This window comes from Saprolegnia parasitica (assembly GCF_000151545.1).
Source record: "Saprolegnia parasitica CBS 223.65 unplaced genomic scaffold supercont2.66, whole genome shotgun sequence".
Taxonomy (NCBI): domain Eukaryota; phylum Oomycota; class Saprolegniomycetes; order Saprolegniales; family Saprolegniaceae; genus Saprolegnia; species Saprolegnia parasitica.
This window is the reverse complement of record NW_012156460.1, coordinates 33,491-53,659: the sequence shown is the minus strand read 5'-3', so window position 1 is coordinate 53,659 and position 20,169 is coordinate 33,491. Positions and strand designations below refer to the sequence as shown.

Genomic DNA, 20,169 nt, shown 5'->3' with positions numbered 1-20,169 from the left:
GCGCCCACGCCCGAGCCGACCTCATCGACATCAGCACCCGCCCCATTGACGTCAGCACCGACATTGGCCCCGACGGCGGGTCCTACCGATGCACCAACGCTGACGCCAACGCCAACGCCAACAAAACTCCGGGCAACGACCGCAACGCCAACAGCACCCGCGACGGAAGAGATCTCGGGCAGTGGCACAAGCATTGCAGTCATCGTCGGCGTGTCGGTCGCAGCCGTGCTCGGGGCGTTGCTAATCGGGTGGTGCTTCTTCACGCGCCAGCGCTCAACACGGTACGCCGACGACGACGACATGCCGTCAATCCGAGCGTTTACCAAGTCGACAATGGACAACAGCACGTACGTTGGCGGTCGGTTCCATGCGCCGGCGCCCGACTTGTCCACCGGCGTCGTCATCGGCAGTCGGCCCAGCAACGTGCTCGACTCGCAGCGTGACATGGCCGTCCTCGGTGGCTCGGACCACGGTGCCAAGCCCGGCCTCTTCACATGGGAGTCGGCCGCCCATGACGTGGCAGCACCGGCGCCGCCGCCGTACCGCTTTCAAAACAAGTTTGATACGTACCCGATTAGCGAAAAGTCGTACGTGAGCAGTGACGTGCCGCCGTCACCACTCTCGGCGCAGTCGGACGCAACGGCGCCGCCGCGCGAAATGAACGTGTGGGCCGCCGCGGCCGCCAACACCAACAGCTCCCGCCGGTACCACGCCTCCAACACGAGCAGTGGGCCATCGAGTTTTGTCTCGGGGAGCCCGAACCCGTCGTTCGTCTCGAGCTTTAGCGGCTCGGAAATGCACAGCTCGACCGACTTGGCCTCGAGCCGGTACCTCCGCACCAAGAGCCGGGACTCGAACGACAGCTTCGTGCTCTAAGATAGAGAAGAACGTAGGTGGTGTGTTGCCGTAATATCTATTGTAACTTATCATGCCAGGACCCAAAAAAATCTACCACCGACAACACGGTGCACACGCGTTGTCTAACGCTATGGACTAGAGCGTGGTCGACGGTAGCGTGAGGGATGCATTGCGATGGCTCGTGCACCCGACGCTATTAAGTGCACAATGGGACGACGGACAAGTTCGTGCTCTAGAAGGGACGGGTGCGTGGCGCTGTGGGTGGGTTATGCAAAATAGCCAAGCTGGACTGAAGGACACACAGTGAAAAACTCGGGGGTACTCTCGCACGACGACCGAATCGACCGTAGCTCACCGATGCGTACGCACTGGTACTACCAGTCAATAAAGCCATTGCCCGTGGTGGAAGACAGGGGCGCGTTGCGTTGTCCTGGGGATCGTTACTAGTACTAGTACGACCGATCGGTGTGACTACCATTTTTGCAATGCTTGTCAGGCGGTTTATTACCGGGATTACCACGACCATGGGTTTCTTCTTATATGAAGTCCATTGTCAAGCTACTTGATCGACCAGCAGCGTCCGCGGTCGTGAGCCAGACCCGTGTTGCGGAGTTCCACTTGGATGCGACCGGGGGCCGACCTGTAGCTGCAGCACTATAAGGTACACGGGGGTGCTCACTTGAACACGCGGGCTGATGGAAGTCGTCGCCAACCCATTTTTGCACATACTATGGATCCTTGAACGGATTTCTTGAAGGCTTCTGAAGTCGACGTAGGCTGCTTGGCTCGATAGGAGCTCTGGTGGCGATAATGTTTAACGTTGGCAGTAGCAGTACGCCAGCAAACGAGAACCTAGACCATCTCCAATCGTTGGACTGTATTCATGAATTCATCAGGCACGCTGCTGGGATAGTCTCTGGGTGGTGCGTCGCGTGTCAGGCCTAGGACCGTTGCTTCTTGAGGAACACCCGAGGATGGTGCTGCATGGGTGCTTGAAGTTGGTCGTCGGTTGCACAATTGTCAAAAATCGTCCGTGATGTGGACTTGGCTCGTGTCGAACGCAGTGAACGGCAGAGGCACGGGCGATGCGCTCCTCGAGTCGAGACGTGCGCTCGTGTAGAAGGTTGCTGCCCCTTGGTTCGCGCCGGCACGGCATCGGTCGTCAGTCCCTTGTACTCTTCCCAGCGAATTTGAGTCTGCGACACGCCACTCGACGAATGTGCAAAATCACAAATTTGAACGTGGGCAGTCGAGCGGCGATGGTGGGGTTGCAGTGACGCTGATCCTGTCACGTCCACGCCCGAAGCGCGTCTGCTTGCAGCAACGAAGGGTGTCGAGACGACCCGTTGTCCTCGCATGTGCCCAGCCTTGTCCAAGATCGCGTCCAGCGTCCGACCCATCTCCTCCCAAACCCATGCGTTGACCATGCGAATGGCGGTACTCCATAACCCAATGACAATAGCCAAGCCTCTCTGTTCACTAAGACCTGTTGGTGCCTCGAATGGCTACTGGAATGGTGCAGCGCCGCAGACGGACTTTCCCTTTGTGATTGAGCTAGGATAATGGGCGGTTTGGATCACGGGACTTTAGGTCTTGTTGGTTCCTCGCTGGCGCCAGGCTACTCGAGCTGCTTTCAGCATGACGTAATGAAAAGCAGAGGGCGACGGGCTGGACTCGCTTCCGTAAAAGCTTGAGGGCCCTGCTGGTGGCAGCCGCTGCCACGTCAGGTGGTGGCGTGACGCGACATGCGTGCCCACTGAAAGTATCCGGCTTGGCCGCCACCCAAGCTGAACCGACCAGCCACGAGCTTAATACACTGTATTGCGCCCAGCGTTCGCGCCCAAGATCTGCTGCCACATCCATTCTCAACAGGTGCATGCAATGGCAGCCGCCGCCAACGCGACGACGCCGAACGCGACGACCGCGTATCCAGTGATCAGCTCGCACGCCGCCGACCCGCCGTACGCCAAGGCCCTCGTCGGTGTCGCTGTCGTCTTCGTCTTTGTTGTCGGGTTCATTGCCTGCTACATCGTTGTCCGGCGAGCCGCAGCGTATGGACGCCAAACCAGCGCGCCACCAAGTGCTGTCGAGCTCGAGCACGACGAGCCGCTCTCGCCTTGGTTTAAGCAGAACACGTCGCCGAGCCACCACCTCGAGGCGTCCGTGCAGCACCGATCTCGGGCCGAGATGGCGTCGTCGTCGCCACTGGCGATTGCATCACCGCGCGAGACGGACGCCACGACCGGAACGAGCGAGTATAGTCTGTACACGGACGCGATCGAGCTGCGGCGAGGCAGCTCGGGTCTCCAGACGACGACACACCCGGGCCCGAGCCACCGGTCTAGGCGTAGACACATCATACCTTATCATCGACTATCTATAATGGCATAAAGCATAAAATGGCAGAGGCACTTGTATCGAGTGTGGGAGGTGCTCGATGCGCCGGAGCCGGTACTTTCGCGCGCCGCCATCGGCCGACCCGAGTGGCGACGCAGCGACCACGTGCGGTACAGCCGCGTTTGCTGGCCGACTGACAGTGCACTTTGTGTAGCGATCTGCCTGCAGGCGGTAGTAGCCGGCGCCACGATTGCGTGCCGCCATCGGTTCTGCTTCGCGTGCATTCGCGCGTGGACCGATGTTTCGTCGACGTGCCCGCTGTGCAAAGTGGACATTCGTGCGATTCTCAACGAAGCAACTCGGACAGAGGTCGTGATCGCACCCAAAGTCCAAGCGCCACCGGCGGAAAATGACCACTTTGCCTTTTCAGACGACGACTTTGCCGATGCGGACGACGACGTGGCACTTGCGCTGGATGCGGACGACGCCAGCGACGGCTACGAGATGGACGGCTTCGTCGTCCCGAATGACTTTATCGAGTTTGAAGATAGTCAGGACGAGGCAGATCTGCGTACGTAACGTCATGCACACACGACGACGACGACCGAGGATCCCGTAGGCAGCGACGACGACACTGGTTTTACTACGGCGCGGTCGACCCGACGAGGAAGGACGAGCGAGAGTAGTAGTGGGTCGCCCCGCCGAAAGCGCATTCGCCGAGCACACAGCGACGAAGCGAGCTCTGGTACATACTAGCGCTCTGTGATCGATGGTGCGATGAAACCCCTCGTCTAGACGACGACGAGGCCGAGCACAGCATTTCGCTACGACCTACTAGTATGGTCCAAGACACGGTGGACCTTGGACGCCGGGAGCTTGCAGAGCCGGCGCCAACGGTTCACGCAACGGGGCTCGATCCCGCCCCAAGGACACTATCAGTTGCGCCACGCGTCGTCTCCAAGTACTTTCGAAGGCGTTCCTCGCAGAACGCGTAAAGCTGCGACCACAGACGTACTCGGATGCCCTCTTCTAGCAGTCGCACAACCACCATTCGCAATTCGCGAGGCCTCAACCGCGCACGTCGTTGAGCCACAGCCCTACAACGTTACTAGAGCTCGTTTTTTATCCACCACCAGTCATGTCAGTGTGTGGAGCTTACCACAAAACCTTCCTTGTGTCCCCCACGCACTTGCGTTTGTAGGCTCGCAACCATGTTCAATTCAATCAGCCCCTTTTCTCTCCAAGAACGTAACCCAAGATGGAGATGATTTGACCCTAATCCCTCACGAGAGACTGAGGACACTCAGGAACAGCATGCAATCGAGAATTTCCCATCGATGGCCAAGGCACCTCGCCACTGCGGCGGATTACGTCAAAACAAGTTTTAACGTTCGTTGGCTTGACGATTTAGATGACACGATGATGTCCTCTCAGAGCGCAAACGAGCCGAATGACGGCGATGACGTGCGCCCGTACGTAGACGTGCCGGCGCGCGGTGGCGTGTACTTGGAGTGGTCCAGTCCCACGCACGAGAGAAACATACGGTCCTGGAGCTGCGCCGTTTTGCGCGACGTCGCCGGATCTAGCCGCCCATTCGAAGTCTGGTCGCCAGATCAGATTCTGTGTAAGGTGTACCTATTCCTTTGTCTTTGGACCAGAAACTTTCCATTTCGGTCCGAAACGATGGACTCAAGCCTGTCGGGTCCTTAGATTGTGGCATCGCCTCTGGGCGCCACATTGCTTGTGGTGTGGACGTCTGGTTGGAGCGCGGTGTGGATGCCTCGTACTCTCGAGCGTAGCTCGCCGGCGCCACGGGCGCCGCCGGGCGTGACCAGTCGGTGGCCGACCGCGCGTGGCGTCGGTGCGTGAGAAGACTGGACCGCTCCTCTGTGAGCTTGCGCCGCGTCGCGTCCATGTACTTGATTTCCTCTTGCAGCCGCCGCTCGCGCTCGTCGACTTGGCTCCAGTGCTTTTGGAGGCGGAGCCGTTCGTCGTGGATGGCCTCCAGCATAGCCCGCGCTTGGTCGCGCTCTTCTAGTGCACGCTGCTCGTTGGCCGCACTCACTTCGCTCGCGGCCTTGACCTTCTCCGCCATCGCCTCGACACACTGCGCAGCGTGGCGCAGCGCGTCTTTCTCGTCGTCCAGATGGCGCTGCATGTCGGCAAGCGTCTCCATTTCGGTCGCGTACCGTGCAATCATTTCTTCAAACGCTTGCTTCTCGGCCCGAAGCCGACTGAGCTTTTCATTCACGCGCTGCGCCTCGGCTTGGTGTCGCTCTTGGACGATGCGCTGGTCGCGAAGGGCCTCTTCTTGCTGTGCGGCAAAGGCCTACCATACAACAACGTATCATCATGCTGGTTTGTTTTGTTTTGCCCGTCGCACCGCGCGGGCCATGTGCAGTGACCGCTCTTCTTCCTGAAGCTGTTCGCGCCGCTTGTGCATGCGTGCTTCGGCAATGCGAATGTCTTGGATATAGCTCGCTATGTTCAAAGTATCAAGTTGCGTATGTATCAAGTGGATATTTTTCGCAGCGGTACCCAGTGTTTGCGACACGACTTTGGTGTTGGTGTCGGTGCGCTCTTGGAGCAGTGTCGTTTGGGACTTGAAGTGCAACGCGAGCTCTTCGAGACGCGCTTGCTCGCTGCGCAGTCGCTCCTTCTCCTCCATGTGCTCGCCTCGGAGCGATCGCATCGTGGTTTCTAGTGCCGACAGCAGCGCTATGCGTCATTTGCACGGATGAAACATCTCAGCGACGACATGATTGGCGTACATTGCAGACGCTGGCACTCTTCCTGCGTCCGGCTCATGTACGCCTTGCAGCTTCCTTCCATCTCGAGAAGGAGGCGTGACCGCGACTCGTTCTCGCCCATGCTGCGCACGTCGGCTTCGGATTTGCCAAACACAACGTGCTCTTGTAGCACCTACGAGCATCCAGAGAACACATATGCTCCACGCACTTCCTAAAAGGATGCAACTGGCACCTTGAGGTTGCTCACGGCCGCGCGGACTTGGGTCAAGAGTCGCTCGACCGCCTCCTTCTCAGCGTGCCGGCTCTCTTCGTCGCGCCACCGCTGCTGCTGGAGAGCTTCCTGGGCGCGATCGTGCTCGAGGCGCTTGAATCGCTCGACACTTTGCGCGTGGAGAGCTTGCTCCGACGAGAGATCGCGCTGCGCTTGGACGAGCTTGGACGACACGCTTTGGAGCTCGGCCTGCAATATGCTCTTGTCTTGGAGAAGCTGGGCAATCTGCGCTTGCAAGTCGGCTGCCGACGAAGCTTGTACACGCAGCATCGCAAGCTCTGTGCTGAGCGCCTACGCGCGCGTGCCAGCAGGCTCCTATCGACGTAGTACACACCTGTTTTTCTTGCGTGAGTGCGCCGACTTGAGTGGTCAGAGTTGCATTGACCGCTCGCAGTGTCGTTGCCTACTCGTCGTTCAGGCCAATGAGACCTGCGACAAGAAAACGCTGGAAACCTCAGCGGTTGCCGTCGCGCAGGCTGCCACCGAGGCAGCAAGGTCGCTTTCAAAAACAGCCGCCCGGGCCGTCTCGTGGGTGAGCGACGCCAGCGCCTAGAGCATGCACACCATGGGTAATCGACAAAGTTTGGGCGACAGACTTGGTCGTGGGCCGACTGCAGCGCTGTCTTGTCGGCGGTGTGCGCTTGCACCTGCGCCTCCAAGCTCGTGACGAGCGCTTGACTTGCTTCGAGTTGGTGCGAAATGAATGCCGGCACGATCGCGGTGTTGTCGAGGAACGTGCCCCGAGACGCGGGGCTGAGCCGTTGTGGCCCTCCACCGTCGTCACCGCCGTACACGTTGGCCCGTGTCGGCGACCCGGATGCCGCTTTGGATGGTGACGACGCCGACTAGAACAAGGTGAGATAGAGGCTCTGGGATCCAGGATGTACACCTTATCAACGCCAGTGCCACTACTACGGTGGGTTGGCGACACTGGTGCCTCGATGGAGGTGCGCTGGGGGGACACGGGCGACGGTGCACGGGGCGGTGCCTCGGTGGGTACTTGCATTGGAGCCGGCCGTGCTGGTGAGCTGGCCAGTGCCGTTGGTTCCGGCACTAGGCTGGGCTTGGTCACGGGCTCATCCGGCACTCGGATTGGCTCGGGTTCTGGAGGAGGCGCTGTGTCGACGCGCGGCCGTGTCCACGTGGACGGCTCCTCGACAAACGTTTTTTCTGGTGACGGCGCCGCCACAGGCTTCTCGGGAGATGGCGTCGCCAGTGGTATGGTCTTGGGCGGTTCCTTGCCCTCTTGAAGTGTCGGGGCATTCTCCTTGGGCTTGGATTTCTTGAGCCACGGAAACTCGGGCAAGTCGTCGTCGTCGGGGGGGTTTGTTTTGGTTTTGGGCGGCGTCTTGGACTTGGATGTCGTCGACGGAGCCTCGTCGACCTTGGATTTGGACCACGGAAAGGACGGCATGTCACTGCTACTCGTTTCTGCCTTGGCCACATCGGGTGTCGCTTCCGTCTTCTTCTTCATCCACGGAAACGACGGTGTCTCATCAGCGAGAAGGCGATCCACATCCTCTGCATCTTTTGGCGCCTTTGCACTCCGACGCCGCGTCGCTGGCGGGTCGCCGGCAACTGCCTCGTCTGTGGGCTTGGAGGCGTCGTTCTTGGCACGCATCCATGGAAAGCTCGGTATCGCCTCGGTCGTGTCGGACACTGGCAGACTTTCTTTTGGTGTCGGTGTTGGCTCGGCTCCAGTTTTCTTCTTCATCCAAGGAAACGCAGGTAGATCGCTCTCTGGTGCACCCGTTTTTGGCGGCGTCACGTCAGCGGATGCCGCCTTGGGCGGTGTGACCTCGGTGACTTTTGGTGGTGTGCTCGAAGTCGGCTTCGTCGGGGCGTCCGTACCGTCGCTGCGCCGGCGCGACGACCCAAAGATGTCGAGGCTCTCAATTTTGGCAGGCTTTTTCGCAAACGGATCGTCGTCAGCCAACATCGCCGTGCTACTGCGACGTCCGCGGCCGCGCCGGTCGCTCGAGAACGAGTCTTCTCTGGGTTTCTCATCGCCAGGGTCGTCTTGGAAGAAGGACGACGCGATCGAGAACCGGTCGTCGGGTGCGGGGGCCGAGAAGGGCTCTGGTGCGGGTGCCGGCGCACTCGGCGGTGGCGGCGAGTCCTCCGTATTTTTTGTAGGGCTCGTTGCCGATAAGAACTCGGATTCGTCAAAGCCGAGTGCCTTGGCAAACTCGTCGTCGAGGTTTTGCATGCTCTTCTTCTTGGCGGGGCCTTTCGCCAGCTGCGCGATGACGTCGTCGTCGTCCTCAAACGACATGGGTTTGCGTGACGATACCGACGGCTTGGGAGGCGACGCAAATGCATCGTCCGACGCATTAAAGTCGCCGGACGTATCCCAGTCCATGGACGACTTGTCTTTCTATTGGCATAGACAGAAATCGCGACCTATATCTCAAAGCATTCATCTACCTTTTTGGATTTTTTGTCCGACTTGGATTTTGGCGACGATTTGGACTAGACTCGATTCGACGTCAATCCAACAAGCTTAGGATATGTTAGTAGCGCACCTTGGACTTGGAGCTCTTCTTCTTGGACGACTTGCCTAAGGTGGGTGCTTTCGGTAGGTCGACATGATGCAGATGGGCATACCAGGCGAGTCGTCCGCCTTCTTTTTAGGCGTGTCGCTCAAGAGGTCGTCAAGATCAAAGTCATCGACGTTGTCGTCGTCCTTGGGCGCCTTGCCGCCGATCGGGATGAGACCACTCGTGAGGTCCTCACTCTTCTTGGACTTGTCTTCCTTCTTCCCGAGCGGAATCAAGTTGCCAAGCCCCGACATGAGCACGACGGCTGCAGCTCGAAAGTCGCCGGTTACACGTTCGATACAAAAGCCAAGATATGACGTGGCAGGTTCAACGGCAAGGTCCACAGATGTCGTGCGGTGCTAGGATCTCACACACCCTCGCTTGCTTGCATGGGACAATGCCACGTATACTGGCTACTCAAGTATAGTAATTGGGACCAATATCTGCATCGAACTCGAGATATCGTGGCGAGAATCGAGCGAGGCGAACGATGACACTACTTTTGGTTTGTTGCACCGTTGCCGCGAGTCGCGCCCGCGGGGCGGCTTGTGCTACGCCGTTTGTGTGTACAAGGCTTGGGTCATTGTGGCTCTTCTTGTACATGTATGTAGCCGGGATCTTGGCGTCAGACCCGTGTCTGACGCTCTCTGCAGGGTTCATTCTTATTTTGGACAGCGCCTCTTCATTGCCGGTGGCTCATCCCAGCCACATATGAGAGAGCCGCATATCGACGCTTATTAGATCTAACAGCCGCCGTGTGCATTTTGGTTGATGTCGTGGCATCGATTCGCTAGAACCTAGTCGTCGTGGTAGGCCATGCGCTCCGATCGCGATGGGACTTGATGGGAGTGATCCGTCGGTGTGGATGAGAAGAGCGAGCTGGATGGACGCAGCTCCATGTTCAGTTGTACCCTGAAATGATCGCCAGAAAGCGACGACGGATTTGAGTCGACGTGTTGCCAGCGATTGCGAGCGAATGGCGCACCGGTAGCTCATTTCACTTTTCGCGACAATGACGGCATGCAACAAGGTGCTCCACAACTCCCTGGCCACGCTCTCGGTCCAAAAGGGCTTTGGGAACTGCCGATTTCTGCGGGGGCTCTCGCTCGACTACACGGATTTAAACGACCTCGCGAATGACTGCACCCTGTCGCCGACCTGCGTCAAGCTCATCACGACGGGCTTTTTGAGCGAAAACCTAATTGGCTGCAACGTGACCGACGTAAACACCAACTACACAATGGCCATCTCGGACTTTAGTACAATCTGCTCGTCCCCTACAAAGCTCAGCGCTTTCACAAAACCACCAACGACCATGCCACGTCCTGTAACGACCGGTGCGCCCAATACGACGACCGTGGCTACCACGACGCGGCCACTGTCGACCACCGAGGCGGTCAAGCCCAACGCCACCAATGTGACGAGCTTCGCAGCGCCGACCGGCCCGACCGTCAAAGCTACGTGGTCTCTTCTCGTCTGTCTAGCGCTGCTCTTGGTGTAGGTAGTGTATCTAGGGTACTTATTAAAGCACAATAAAAAGACACTTTGATCCATGCCGGCAGGTAACGACAATAATATCGTCCTTTGGGCGGTAGACACCAGCGACAGTCTCCAGGTCCTTTTGTTGTGTAGTTTTTGTTGTGTAGTCGGGGTTTGAACGGCAGACACAAGCTCCACAAGATGTCAACACCTTTGCTTCAACACCGAGAAGCACTAAGGGTGCCCAAAACCAACAAGGACACTTCGCTGCCTCGGCACGAACCAAAGCACATCACGTCGGATTAAGTATCAGGAGTTGCGCTTGTTGCCAGCTAAGAGGGATGAGGCGAGGCATGCCGAAACGTAGCAGGCCACAGCCAAATCGAAATGTCGTCGAGGGTATCCTGGCCTGTGCCTGCTTCCCTAAAAACTCTCAATCGGTACCAGCTCTCTGTACCGGATACTCGAAGCCTATCCGGCTTCCAATTATGACGTGGCACGCTCCCACAAGACATTCCGTGCCGAAATCTCGGCACGCGACGCACTTGTGCATTCGAATTGCTTCTACAGTATGCGCCTCTTCACGCAATACTTCAAAACATAGTATCAGACAATGTCGTCCGTGGTCGGTTCGCGGCCTGCCGACCCAACTCCGTCGCGTCACACGCACCACGAGAGCTTGTAGGGAATCCGACGACGATCCCCTTGTCCAACGCGCACTCCGTATCCTATTGCTCGAGCGTAGATATGTCAAGTACATAAAATAAGTGCTCATATCGATGTCATTAGGAGACGACAAGGTCCCGCTCTGCAAGACCCCAACAAGTCAGCGCCTGACCAGATATAGATCTGAGTCTATCGGCTCTGATTGGCGGAAACACACCAATCAACGCGCTTCGATTTGCAGCACTTTCGACACTGATGGCGACGGCGTGCGCTGCGGCGCTCGACAGCACGCTGAGCTCGCTCTCGAACTTTCCCGGCTTCTCGAGCTGCAACTTCTTGTCCGCCTTGGCACGCAACAACGTCGACTTGAGCCTCGTCGCGAGCGACTGCGGCTCGGTCATCTGCAGCACCTTCCTCGCGACCAGCTTCTGGAGCTCGCGCTTCAGCAACTGCGACCTGAGTGACGGCGTGAACACGATTCCCGTGTCGACCTTGCGCACCATTTGCTTTTACCCAAGCAAGCAAGATGCGCTCACCCGCGCGCCGACGACCAAGCCGCCCAAGACGACGACGCCTCCACCGACAACAACACTGACGCCGACCACGACGCCGCCGGTGACCGCCATCGCGACGCGCAGCCCGATCGACGACGCCTCCAGAGGCAACCAAACTACATTGACGAGCGCTGCGTCATCAACGGGCACGACTGGCATGACAGTCGGGCTCATTCTCATTGGCCTTGGGCTACTGCTACTCCTATGCCTTTTCGTGATGGCCCGAAAGCGAGCGCATCGCCAGAAACCGCAAGCACCCATAGCCCATCATCCGCCGCCTGTCCAAGCGCATCATGATGATGACGACGACGACGACGACGACATCGATTGGTCCGATGAAGTCCTCCGCTTTGTTCCATTCTTTGGCCGGGTGCTGCAAACGGTTTGCGCTGGTATTGGCCTCGCAGCGCTCTCTGGCGCCTTTCCCACTGGTACATCACAGAATCGTGAAAACGTCTGACAGTACTTCTAGTGACCACTGTTGATGGCGTATCGACGCAACTCGGTGGCGGCGTCTGGACGGCGCTGCTCGTTGTCTTGGTGCTGCTGCTTCTCCAAGGCGCCGCACTGGTCGTTCTTGTGTACAAAGACATTGCGTCCCGCCCTCTTCAAGAGTGTGAGGACGACGATGATGCGAGCGTCCACTATGTGCCGTTGACAACAATTATGAAAGCTACCGTGGTCGTCGACGTGCTCTTTAGCTTGGCCGGGCTCGTCGTCGGACTTTCAACCGCAGCCAGCGACCTCAACGCGAGTTGCGGAAGCGTGGACGGCGGCCTCTTGCGCTGCGGTCCTCTGCGCACAGCGATTGCATTTGACCTTTTGACATTGCTGGTGATGTGGACGCTCCTCGGTCTCTGGGTCGCGCGCATGGACCCGGACGAGCGCCGCTTCCACGCCGGGTGGCCGGTGTCGCCGAGCGAAGCCTCGCACCGCGTTCCGCCCGAGCCCTACGCTGCACATGCCACGTAGGGAACGATTGAGTTTCATGTATCTTCAACAAGCGCTGCGATGTGAACTTTCTATCCTCGTTGTCCAGGTGGCCGTCCTCGTGCTCTCAGGGTGTTTTGAGTTTGAGTTTGGGACGAAATGCGACGACAGGAGGGTGGCGCCACCGGTTCAAACACGCGCTCGCGTCCCCTTTTGGCTCTTGCGGCAAGGTTGAGCAATCGGATGCCAAGAAATGAGATGCAAACGTAATGCGCATTGGATGGTTTAGGTATTAGACATGGAAATGTACTCTTCTGCTCGTCTTTAGAGCACTCTTAGTGGCGCGTCAGGGCAGCCGCGACGACTTGGTCGACGACATGGAGGTGGTTCCGCGCCGCGGTCGACGTCAAATGGTTGTAGATCCACACGTAGGGCACGCCAGCGTCGTCCACGAACTTTATCTTGTCGCCCTCCGAGTAGTTATCGGCGTAGTCGATCAAGGTCGCATCCGAATTCGCGACGACGCGGTGGAGGCGGTCAAAGAGCCATTGGCGCTCGTGTTGAAAGACCGACTTGAGCACGGGCTCGGTCGGGAGCTTGACAGACTCACCATGGAGCCACGTCGCCGGGTTCATGCGGTCGTACTCGGGACTCTGGTCGACGAGGAAGACCTTGATACCGAGGTCCCGCAGCGCGATGAGCTCGTCTTGGAGGTCCAACAAGAGCGCGTCGACGTCGGCCATACTCTGGTCCTTGCACGGCACGCCGTTTTCCCAGCAGCACTTGGGCGGGTAGCTTTGGGGGGCGCCGGCGGGGGCCGCGGGGTTGAGGTACTGGATCCAGTGGATCACCAGAAGCACTGCTTGCGGCTTGAGCTTCTTGAGCATGGCCATGTTGGCCGAGAACTCGGGGCGGCAGGAAAGCAGCGCGCGCCCGAACCGCGTCTTGAAGACGACCGTCGGGAACGGCCGGCTCGCGGCTGTGGCTTCTTCAAAGAGGCGCACAATGCGGGGCTTGGTCATGTCTGCGTGCGAGTCGCCGAGGACGACGAGAACGCCGTTCTCTTCGTGGTGCGGGTTGAGCAGCTGGCACACTTCCGGGTATGCGGTGCTAATGAACTCCTTGAAGGGGAATGGCTTGGGCGTCGTCGCTTCTGCTACATACGGCAAATCGGCGGGACACGTGATACCAGCATCCGTGTTCCACGCGCCGTCGACTTGCGACTTGCGCACCATGCTGAGCGTTGTCGGCGGGCGCTTCTTCTGGACCGGTGCGGCTGTAGCAACGATCGGTGCGGCCGTGGCAACGATCGGTGCGGCCGTAGCAACGATCGGTGCGGCCGTAGCCACAACCCGTGCCTCGGTTGCGTTGACGGGGCGGCGGTGTCGACGACGGGGGCCACCGTGGCATCCTGCGACACATTGACAGAGGCGACGATCGGAGCGTTCGTGGCATGCACCGACGTCCAAGCGGCGTTGTTGGTCGCTTCCGTAACGACGACAGGCGCTTCGGTCGCGTGAACCAACGGTTGGTTGCTGACGGGCGCAGCCGTCGGTGCCAAATCCACCGTATCAGCGTCGGTCATCGACTTGGCAACTTCGATTTCAATGGCCGAAAACTGCGACGGGTTGGTGTAGACGCACAGGGCAGCCACGGCGAGCGCCATGACGGCTAGTACAAGCATCGGCGTCACATACCACGCCTTCTTGTGGCGCAGCGGCGTCTCGACGTCCTTGTACGTGAGCACAGAGAGGAGAAAGCTCGCGAGCAGCATCATGAAAGGCGATGCGTACAGCGGCGGGTCGTCCGGGTACCGCTCCTTGGCAAACACGAGGAGCGGCCAGTGCCAGAGGTAGAGACAGTAGCTGATCTTGCCAATGTAGACTGCGACGCGGTTGCTGAGGAGATGCGTGTTGACGATCGCGTCGGGACCCGCGGCGATGAGCAAGGTCGCGCCGACGGTCGGAAGCAGCGCCCAGAACCCCGGAAACAAGCGGGCTTCGTTGATGTAGTAAAAGCCAAAGAGAATGCACACGAGGCCCGACACGGAGAGGAGATGGCTGCGGCGCGCATGCGACGGCGGCGACGACGACGACTTGGCCGAATGGGGCGACATGGTGACGCTGCTGTACGCCTCGTTCGGGTTGAACTTGGTCGTGTACGCTAGGAGGCCGCCCATGGCCATTTGCCAAAACCGGCTCAGCGGGTTGTAGAACGAAACGTTGTTGTTGTCGTGGTAGCCAAGGAACAGGATGTTGAAGAGAAAGCTGCCGAGCAGCACGGCCACTTGGAGGTACAGCGCACGCTTGTACGGCAGTCGCATGACCAGCGACGCGAGGAGCGGCCAGAAAATGTAAAACTGCTCTTCGACGCCGAGCGACCACAAGTGCAGGAGCGGGTTCATCTTGATGTCGAGCGCAAAATACGAGTGTTCCAGCGAAAGCACTTGGAGGTTGGCGCAGAAGAGCGTGCCCGCCAGCATCGTCGCCGCGAGGGCCTTGAGCTTGGCCGCCATCAAGTAGAGGTACCCCATCCACAGCGTCGCGCTCAAGACCAAGATGAGCGTTGGGAAGATGCGCCGCACCCGCCGCGTGTAAAAGCTCGTGTACGTGAACGAGCCGCGCTGGTTCTCCTTGAAGAGGATGCCCGAGATGAGGTAGCCCGAGATAACGAAGAAGATGTCGACGCCAATAAAGCCGCCCGGAAACAGCTCGGGATACGCGTGGAAGACGACGACGGGCAGCACGGCCAGCGTCCGGAGGCCATCGACATCGGGGCGGTACGCTGCATGCGGCTTGGCGACATCGATGACGACGGGCTCGTCGGTGACGGCCAAGGACGGCGACGGAAGCACGTCGCTGTTGTGGTCGCGTGCCATAAGGCAAAATCAGAAGTGGTTGTGGCAGATCGCACATTGGCGCGTCGGCTCGGGCAGGCCATTCATGCAATCTGTACCTCCATACGTTGTCAGTAGGGAATGTCCCAACCCGTTTCACATTGGGTGCAAACACTGTGGTCATCGCGTGGCGCGATTAAACGAACGAGTCGAAGGACGGCGCATCGCACTGCATAGACGCGCAGCGTAGACGCGCGTGGTCGCACGAGCTGTGTCCTGCAGAGCGCTTTCCATGGCGGTCAAAGCTTTGGAGAGTTTTTTGGAGTAAAGTATGTTTGCGAAGAGAAACCAGCTAGCGCTCGTTTGCGGCTGCATTATCAGGACCTGCGGCCTCGACCTACACAGTACACGGGTGTAATGCTGTCGCTGCTTCCACATGGCACGCCATCATCGTCGCTCGGTTGAAACGACGTCGTTGGCTTCGAGCGTGCAAATTGCATCGCTTTCGAATAAGTACACCGGTGTAGTACGACACAGGTTGAGTGAGGTTTTGGTTGTGGAATCCGACCCGCGGGGAATTGGTGTCCATTCCACCGATCTTCATATCAGACAATTTCAGCGCTGGCCACGCGCGTTCTTCCCCTCCTATCGAAAGGTTGGTACCGGCGGAATTCAACTCGAAGTGCCACCATCCCCTACCGGTACTGCGGACGAGAATGGACCACATCAGTACGGCCTATTGCGGTTTGAAGCTAGAGGTCATGAATCTGCTTATCAGAAAGTGGGGCTCTCTCCGGGACTCGAACTCGACGAAAAGATGTCGACTACATTCCTGCCTTCTTGACTCTGGTGACGACGACAAACAGCAACCGCAAGGGGCATTGGCCGAGTCGACCCAGAGTCGAAAGGACGCAATTGGTCGCAGAAACTCAAAGCGAGCGATGTCGACACAACGTCTTGCAACGGATGTGCTACATCGGCTTCGTAGTTCCCCCTACTATAATACAACCTGTCAACATGTCATTGGCCCCCTCGTGTTAATAGCAAGGGTATACAAAAAATGTACCCTCTCCTCGTAGGCGCAGACGATTTCCAGCCGTCGGTATACGTAGCAGCACAGCTGTCCTCGTCTCTCGTTTGTAACACATGGTCCGGCCGACCTTGTTGAACTTGATGGGCAACTCCCTCGATACCCACGTCATTGGTCCACATTACGCAGATCTATCTCATGCAACATAATTTGAGCCTCTTTATGCAAGGAGTCACTCGCATTGCTCACGGTGGTCAAAGGCGATGGCGGCAGTGCGTTATGTGTAAAATATGTGTGAAACGCAAGTGCTTGCATTTGTCGCGTGCGTTCGATCAATCCACACTATACAAACATCAAGTTGATGGGGTGAGTTTTCCGTTGGGCCACACCAATGAATGTACCCTTTTACCACACCACGTGTACAATGTGGACACGCACTGCTTGTGCGGCAAGCATTTATTACAGCTAAAATTGGCGGCCGACTGGACTCGCAAAGCCGATTTACTAGGGTACATCGACCTTTTTAAATGCAATATTCTTGTGATTTAGTACCGTCCAAGCGCTTTTGTCCATTGCAACAATCGAGGCTACCGGTACACTGCGGTGCAAAGATCTAACTTTATTCAATACAGACTGTACGCACTCACTACGCACTACAGCTGTATTTCATTGGCACTGGAAGTGGATGGCGATAGTGGCTCTTTAGCAATCGAGCAAGTATTATACAAAGTATTAATAGACGTATGCTTCTGCGGCTTTGAGCCTATAGCGTGTAAAGCCTTTTCGTCTGTGACTCGTATATGGTGCATGGAATCGTGTTTCCCGCCATAGAATTTGGAGAGTTTGTTTTGGATTACAATAGATCGCCTTGAGTAGGGCTACTTGGTAGTACAGAACTGACACCCGGCCACGAACACACTAGAGAGCTCGTTTACCTGCATACGTAGTTGCTTAGTCCTCCTAACCTCCTAACCTCCACCACCCAACAACACATTCGGGTTACTACCGGTACATTCGCAACCCCATTCTTAACGTTAACCTAACCACCACTAACCTGCAGCGGACAATTTTCCGTGTGATTATTCCAGTGGTTTTGGCGGCTCGTAAATTGTAATGAAGGAAATGCAATGGATTCCTACACGTCGTGGTAGCTTGTAGGTGAGCGGTCGGCGAGGCACTTGTCTAGCTGTTCACTGATACCAAGGACATGCATACAATACAGTGCCTGCAATTACGCTCGCTGTGCCTTGGCATCGATGACACGGCGTCATCAACACGGCTGCTCACACTGGCCGCCTACAAGCAAAAGAACATGGGTGCGACCGACAACCAACACCGGCAAACGTCGGGATCGTCCAGAGTCACATTACCAATAGCTCATCATACCAAGGTGGGATTTATATGCCCTGGGTCAAACCAAAGCTTAATGCCATCGTAGCCACTCTCGTTGCCATGCATCTTTCCATGCCGTTTCACACTGTAGATGTCACGTTTAACGCATGCGTTTAATCTTGAAACCGCCGGAACGTTCTGCGCATCCAGGCCGTTTCGCCGCTCCACTTTTTATCCGTTGGCATACAAATACAAAGTCCATGCAGCGCGTTGCAAAAAAACAGGCGTCCCGGGCCGTCCGTTTGACGCGCGCCACGCGACGCGTTTGACGCATTTAGCATCTTTGCCGCATGATGGCCGACTTTGCCGCGGCCGGTCTGCGACTGACGCAGACGCTCTTCGCCGCCATTGGCCTCGTCGCGCATGCCACCAGCTTTCCCAGCGGTACGACGTCGGTGATCGCGCCTCCTCATGCTCCACTTCAATTAGGCCACGCTGGGCATGGCGTCGCGATCCAGCTCGGCGGTCCCACGTGGGACGCGTGCCTCCTTGTGCTCTGCGTCGCACTCATCTACGGTCTCTGGCGCGCGATTCCCGAGGTCCGGCGCGTCCGCCAGCTGCGCAGTACTAGCGTCTACGATACGACGCGGACCGACTTGAACCACAGCACGATGCTGGAGGCGCTGACCGTGACACCGACGAAGCGTCGCGAGCTCCTCACCGACGCCGCCTTCTTCCTCGTTGCATTTAGCCTTGGCGTTGGTGCGTCTCTCGCCTCGTACAACAGCGACTGCACGGAGTATGCGAGCGCGGGCTTGGCGAGCTGCGGGCTACTGCGGCTCGAGATTGCGGCCGTGTACCTCGTCGGACTGCTGTCGCTGGGCGCCGTAGGGCTCTGGCTCCATGGCATTGACCCGGAAGAGCGGTTTGTCTACATCAAGTTTGTGCTCTGGCCGCCACGAGCCAGCGGTGATCACGATGACGCGGGCCACGTGAGCGCAACCGACCACGACGACGTCAAGTATAGCGAAAGCGCCGTGCGCTACACGGGCGCCGGCGTCCCCGACTCGGCGCGGGGCCACAAGCCCACATTTCGTGCCATTGACGTCTAGCGCCTTGTAAATAGACGCAATCCGAGTGTAGTTGTGTAGGTTATATGGTGCGTTTTTCTGCCCACCATACTCAGCCTGCTGTACTCAGCTGCCTGTGGTTGGGTGCATGGAGGATGCCACGGTCGAGAGCTGCTGCAGCGATGCGGCGACGTATGCCAAACGAGGTACTGCAATATGTAAATCAGATCGTGCTACTGGTGGTATCCAAGCAGCTTAGCAGCACGCGCCCTTCTTCTTGGCCTTGGCGGCGCCCGAGTTGTCCGCCGTGATTTCAATCTTGTTGCCGGTCGGAAGGCTCGCCGCGTTCTCTTGGGCCTGCATCGTCTTGCGGCTCATGAGCGAGTAGATTTCCGTGAGAATGCGCTGGAAGGCCGTGTCGACGCCGGTCGCGTCGAGCGCCGACGTTTCGAGGAACGCCAGATTGTGCTTCTCGGCAAACGCCATGGCCTCGTCCGTCTGGACCGCGCGCAAGTGCCGAAGGTCGCTCTTGTTGCCGACAAGCATGATCACCTAATGCATGCATGCATCGCACCTTGTACATAGGTCGCGGCGATATGCACCGTGTTGGCGTCGGCGTGGTCGCGCAGTTCCTTGAGCCACCGCTCAACGTTCTCGAAGGTCGGATGTTTGGTGATGTCGTACACGAGGAGGGCGCCGACCGCGCCGCGGTAGTAGGCGCTCGTGATGGCGCGGTACCGCTCCTGCCCGGCGGTATCCCAGATCTGCGCCTTGATGGTCTTGCCTTCGGCTTGGATCGACTTGGTCGCAAACTCGACGCCGATCGTCGACTTGGACTCGAGCGAGAACTCGTTGCGCGTGAAGCGCGAGAGGAGGTTGGACTTGCCGACGCCCGAGTCGCCGATGAGGACGACCTTGAAGAGGTAGTCGTAGTCGTCGTCCTTGGCTGCCATGCTCGCCGCTCACCCAAAAATATGTATGTCGGAGGTTTCGCGTTTAATTTCCTCGACACCGCATACAAACTTGAAATAAGTCGATCGTAGGATCCGGTCGGTTCTCTAAATTATGATTGGCCAAAATAGAGCGCCCAGTGTTGTCGGCCATTATCTGCACCTTTGCACATCGCCTTGCACAAACCGCGGCTCTGGAGTGCATCGTAATATGACCACCACGCCACCATGTGTAGATGGTAGCTAGACGAACGACGGCTGCTACAGCTATGTACAGCAGGAAAGGCCAGCCAAGAGGGCGGTCGAGCACGAGGCAAGATGGAAAGAACCGCTACTGCCCACGTCATTCTTTCTTTCGTTGCGCGACAATCGGTTGTGTGCTGGGTTTTGGTATCCGTATCCGGTTGCGAGCAGCACGCCATCCGGAAAGATATATTGCCATTTGTTGCCAAACGATGTGGGCCACGACCGCGGAAGCCGCCGTCGAGATGGACGTCTCGCCGTCGCTCCTGCCCAGTAACCTCTCGCGCACCGGCGATTACGTGGTAGGAGCGTTTGCTGCAGCG

The 20,169-nt window shown here is 58.0% G+C and overlaps 8 protein-coding genes across 8 annotated transcripts; 5 read left to right on the top strand and 3 right to left on the bottom strand.

Annotated features, from left to right (window-relative positions):
* Window positions 1-333: 333 nt before the first annotated feature.
* Window positions 334-876, top strand: SPRG_11478 (hypothetical protein; the record flags this gene model as incomplete). Its single annotated transcript, XM_012350486.1, has 1 exon — window positions 334-876. One exon carries the CDS (start codon window positions 334-336, stop codon window positions 874-876), a length of 543 nt encoding a protein of 180 aa, XP_012205876.1.
* Window positions 877-2,739: 1,863 nt separating this feature from the next.
* Window positions 2,740-3,774, top strand: SPRG_11477 (hypothetical protein; the record flags this gene model as incomplete). Its single annotated transcript, XM_012350485.1, has 3 exons — window positions 2,740-3,197; window positions 3,289-3,365; window positions 3,410-3,774. The coding sequence occupies 3 exons, from the start codon at window positions 2,740-2,742 to the stop codon at window positions 3,772-3,774; spliced, it is 900 nt and encodes a 299-aa protein (XP_012205875.1).
* Window positions 3,775-4,625: 851 nt separating this feature from the next.
* Window positions 4,626-9,010, bottom strand: SPRG_11476 (hypothetical protein; the record flags this gene model as incomplete). The annotated part of the gene is made up of 12 exons (XM_012350484.1): window positions 4,626-4,777; window positions 4,831-5,524; window positions 5,579-5,676; window positions 5,734-5,913; window positions 5,967-6,117; window positions 6,178-6,507; window positions 6,551-6,619; window positions 6,670-6,765; window positions 6,813-7,061; window positions 7,106-8,593; window positions 8,742-8,776; window positions 8,824-9,010. 12 exons carry the CDS (start codon window positions 9,008-9,010, stop codon window positions 4,626-4,628), a joined length of 3,729 nt encoding a protein of 1,242 aa, XP_012205874.1.
* Window positions 9,011-9,768: 758 nt separating this feature from the next.
* On the top strand, window positions 9,769-10,257 carry SPRG_11475 (hypothetical protein; the record flags this gene model as incomplete). Its single annotated transcript, XM_012350483.1, has 1 exon — window positions 9,769-10,257. One exon carries the CDS (start codon window positions 9,769-9,771, stop codon window positions 10,255-10,257), a length of 489 nt encoding a protein of 162 aa, XP_012205873.1.
* An 899-nt stretch (window positions 10,258-11,156) lies between these two features.
* On the top strand, window positions 11,157-12,427 carry SPRG_11474 (hypothetical protein; the record flags this gene model as incomplete). Its single annotated transcript, XM_012350482.1, has 2 exons — window positions 11,157-11,886; window positions 11,928-12,427. 2 exons carry the CDS (start codon window positions 11,157-11,159, stop codon window positions 12,425-12,427), a joined length of 1,230 nt encoding a protein of 409 aa, XP_012205872.1.
* Window positions 12,428-12,667: 240 nt separating this feature from the next.
* On the bottom strand, window positions 12,668-15,263 carry SPRG_11473 (hypothetical protein; the record flags this gene model as incomplete). Its single annotated transcript, XM_012350481.1, has 2 exons — window positions 12,668-13,743; window positions 13,788-15,263. The coding sequence occupies 2 exons, from the start codon at window positions 15,261-15,263 to the stop codon at window positions 12,721-12,723; spliced, it is 2,499 nt and encodes an 832-aa protein (XP_012205871.1). The 3' UTR covers window positions 12,668-12,720.
* A 2,673-nt stretch (window positions 15,264-17,936) lies between these two features.
* SPRG_11472 (hypothetical protein) lies at window positions 17,937-18,695 on the top strand (the record flags this gene model as incomplete). Its single annotated transcript, XM_012350480.1, has 2 exons — window positions 17,937-18,027; window positions 18,073-18,695. 2 exons carry the CDS (start codon window positions 17,937-17,939, stop codon window positions 18,693-18,695), a joined length of 714 nt encoding a protein of 237 aa, XP_012205870.1.
* A 160-nt stretch (window positions 18,696-18,855) lies between these two features.
* Window positions 18,856-19,606, bottom strand: SPRG_11471 (Ras-like protein Rab-11B; the record flags this gene model as incomplete). Its single annotated transcript, XM_012350479.1, has 2 exons — window positions 18,856-19,205; window positions 19,256-19,606. 2 exons carry the CDS (start codon window positions 19,604-19,606, stop codon window positions 18,909-18,911), a joined length of 648 nt encoding a protein of 215 aa, XP_012205869.1. The 3' UTR covers window positions 18,856-18,908.
* Between the last annotated feature and the right edge of the window lie 563 nt (window positions 19,607-20,169).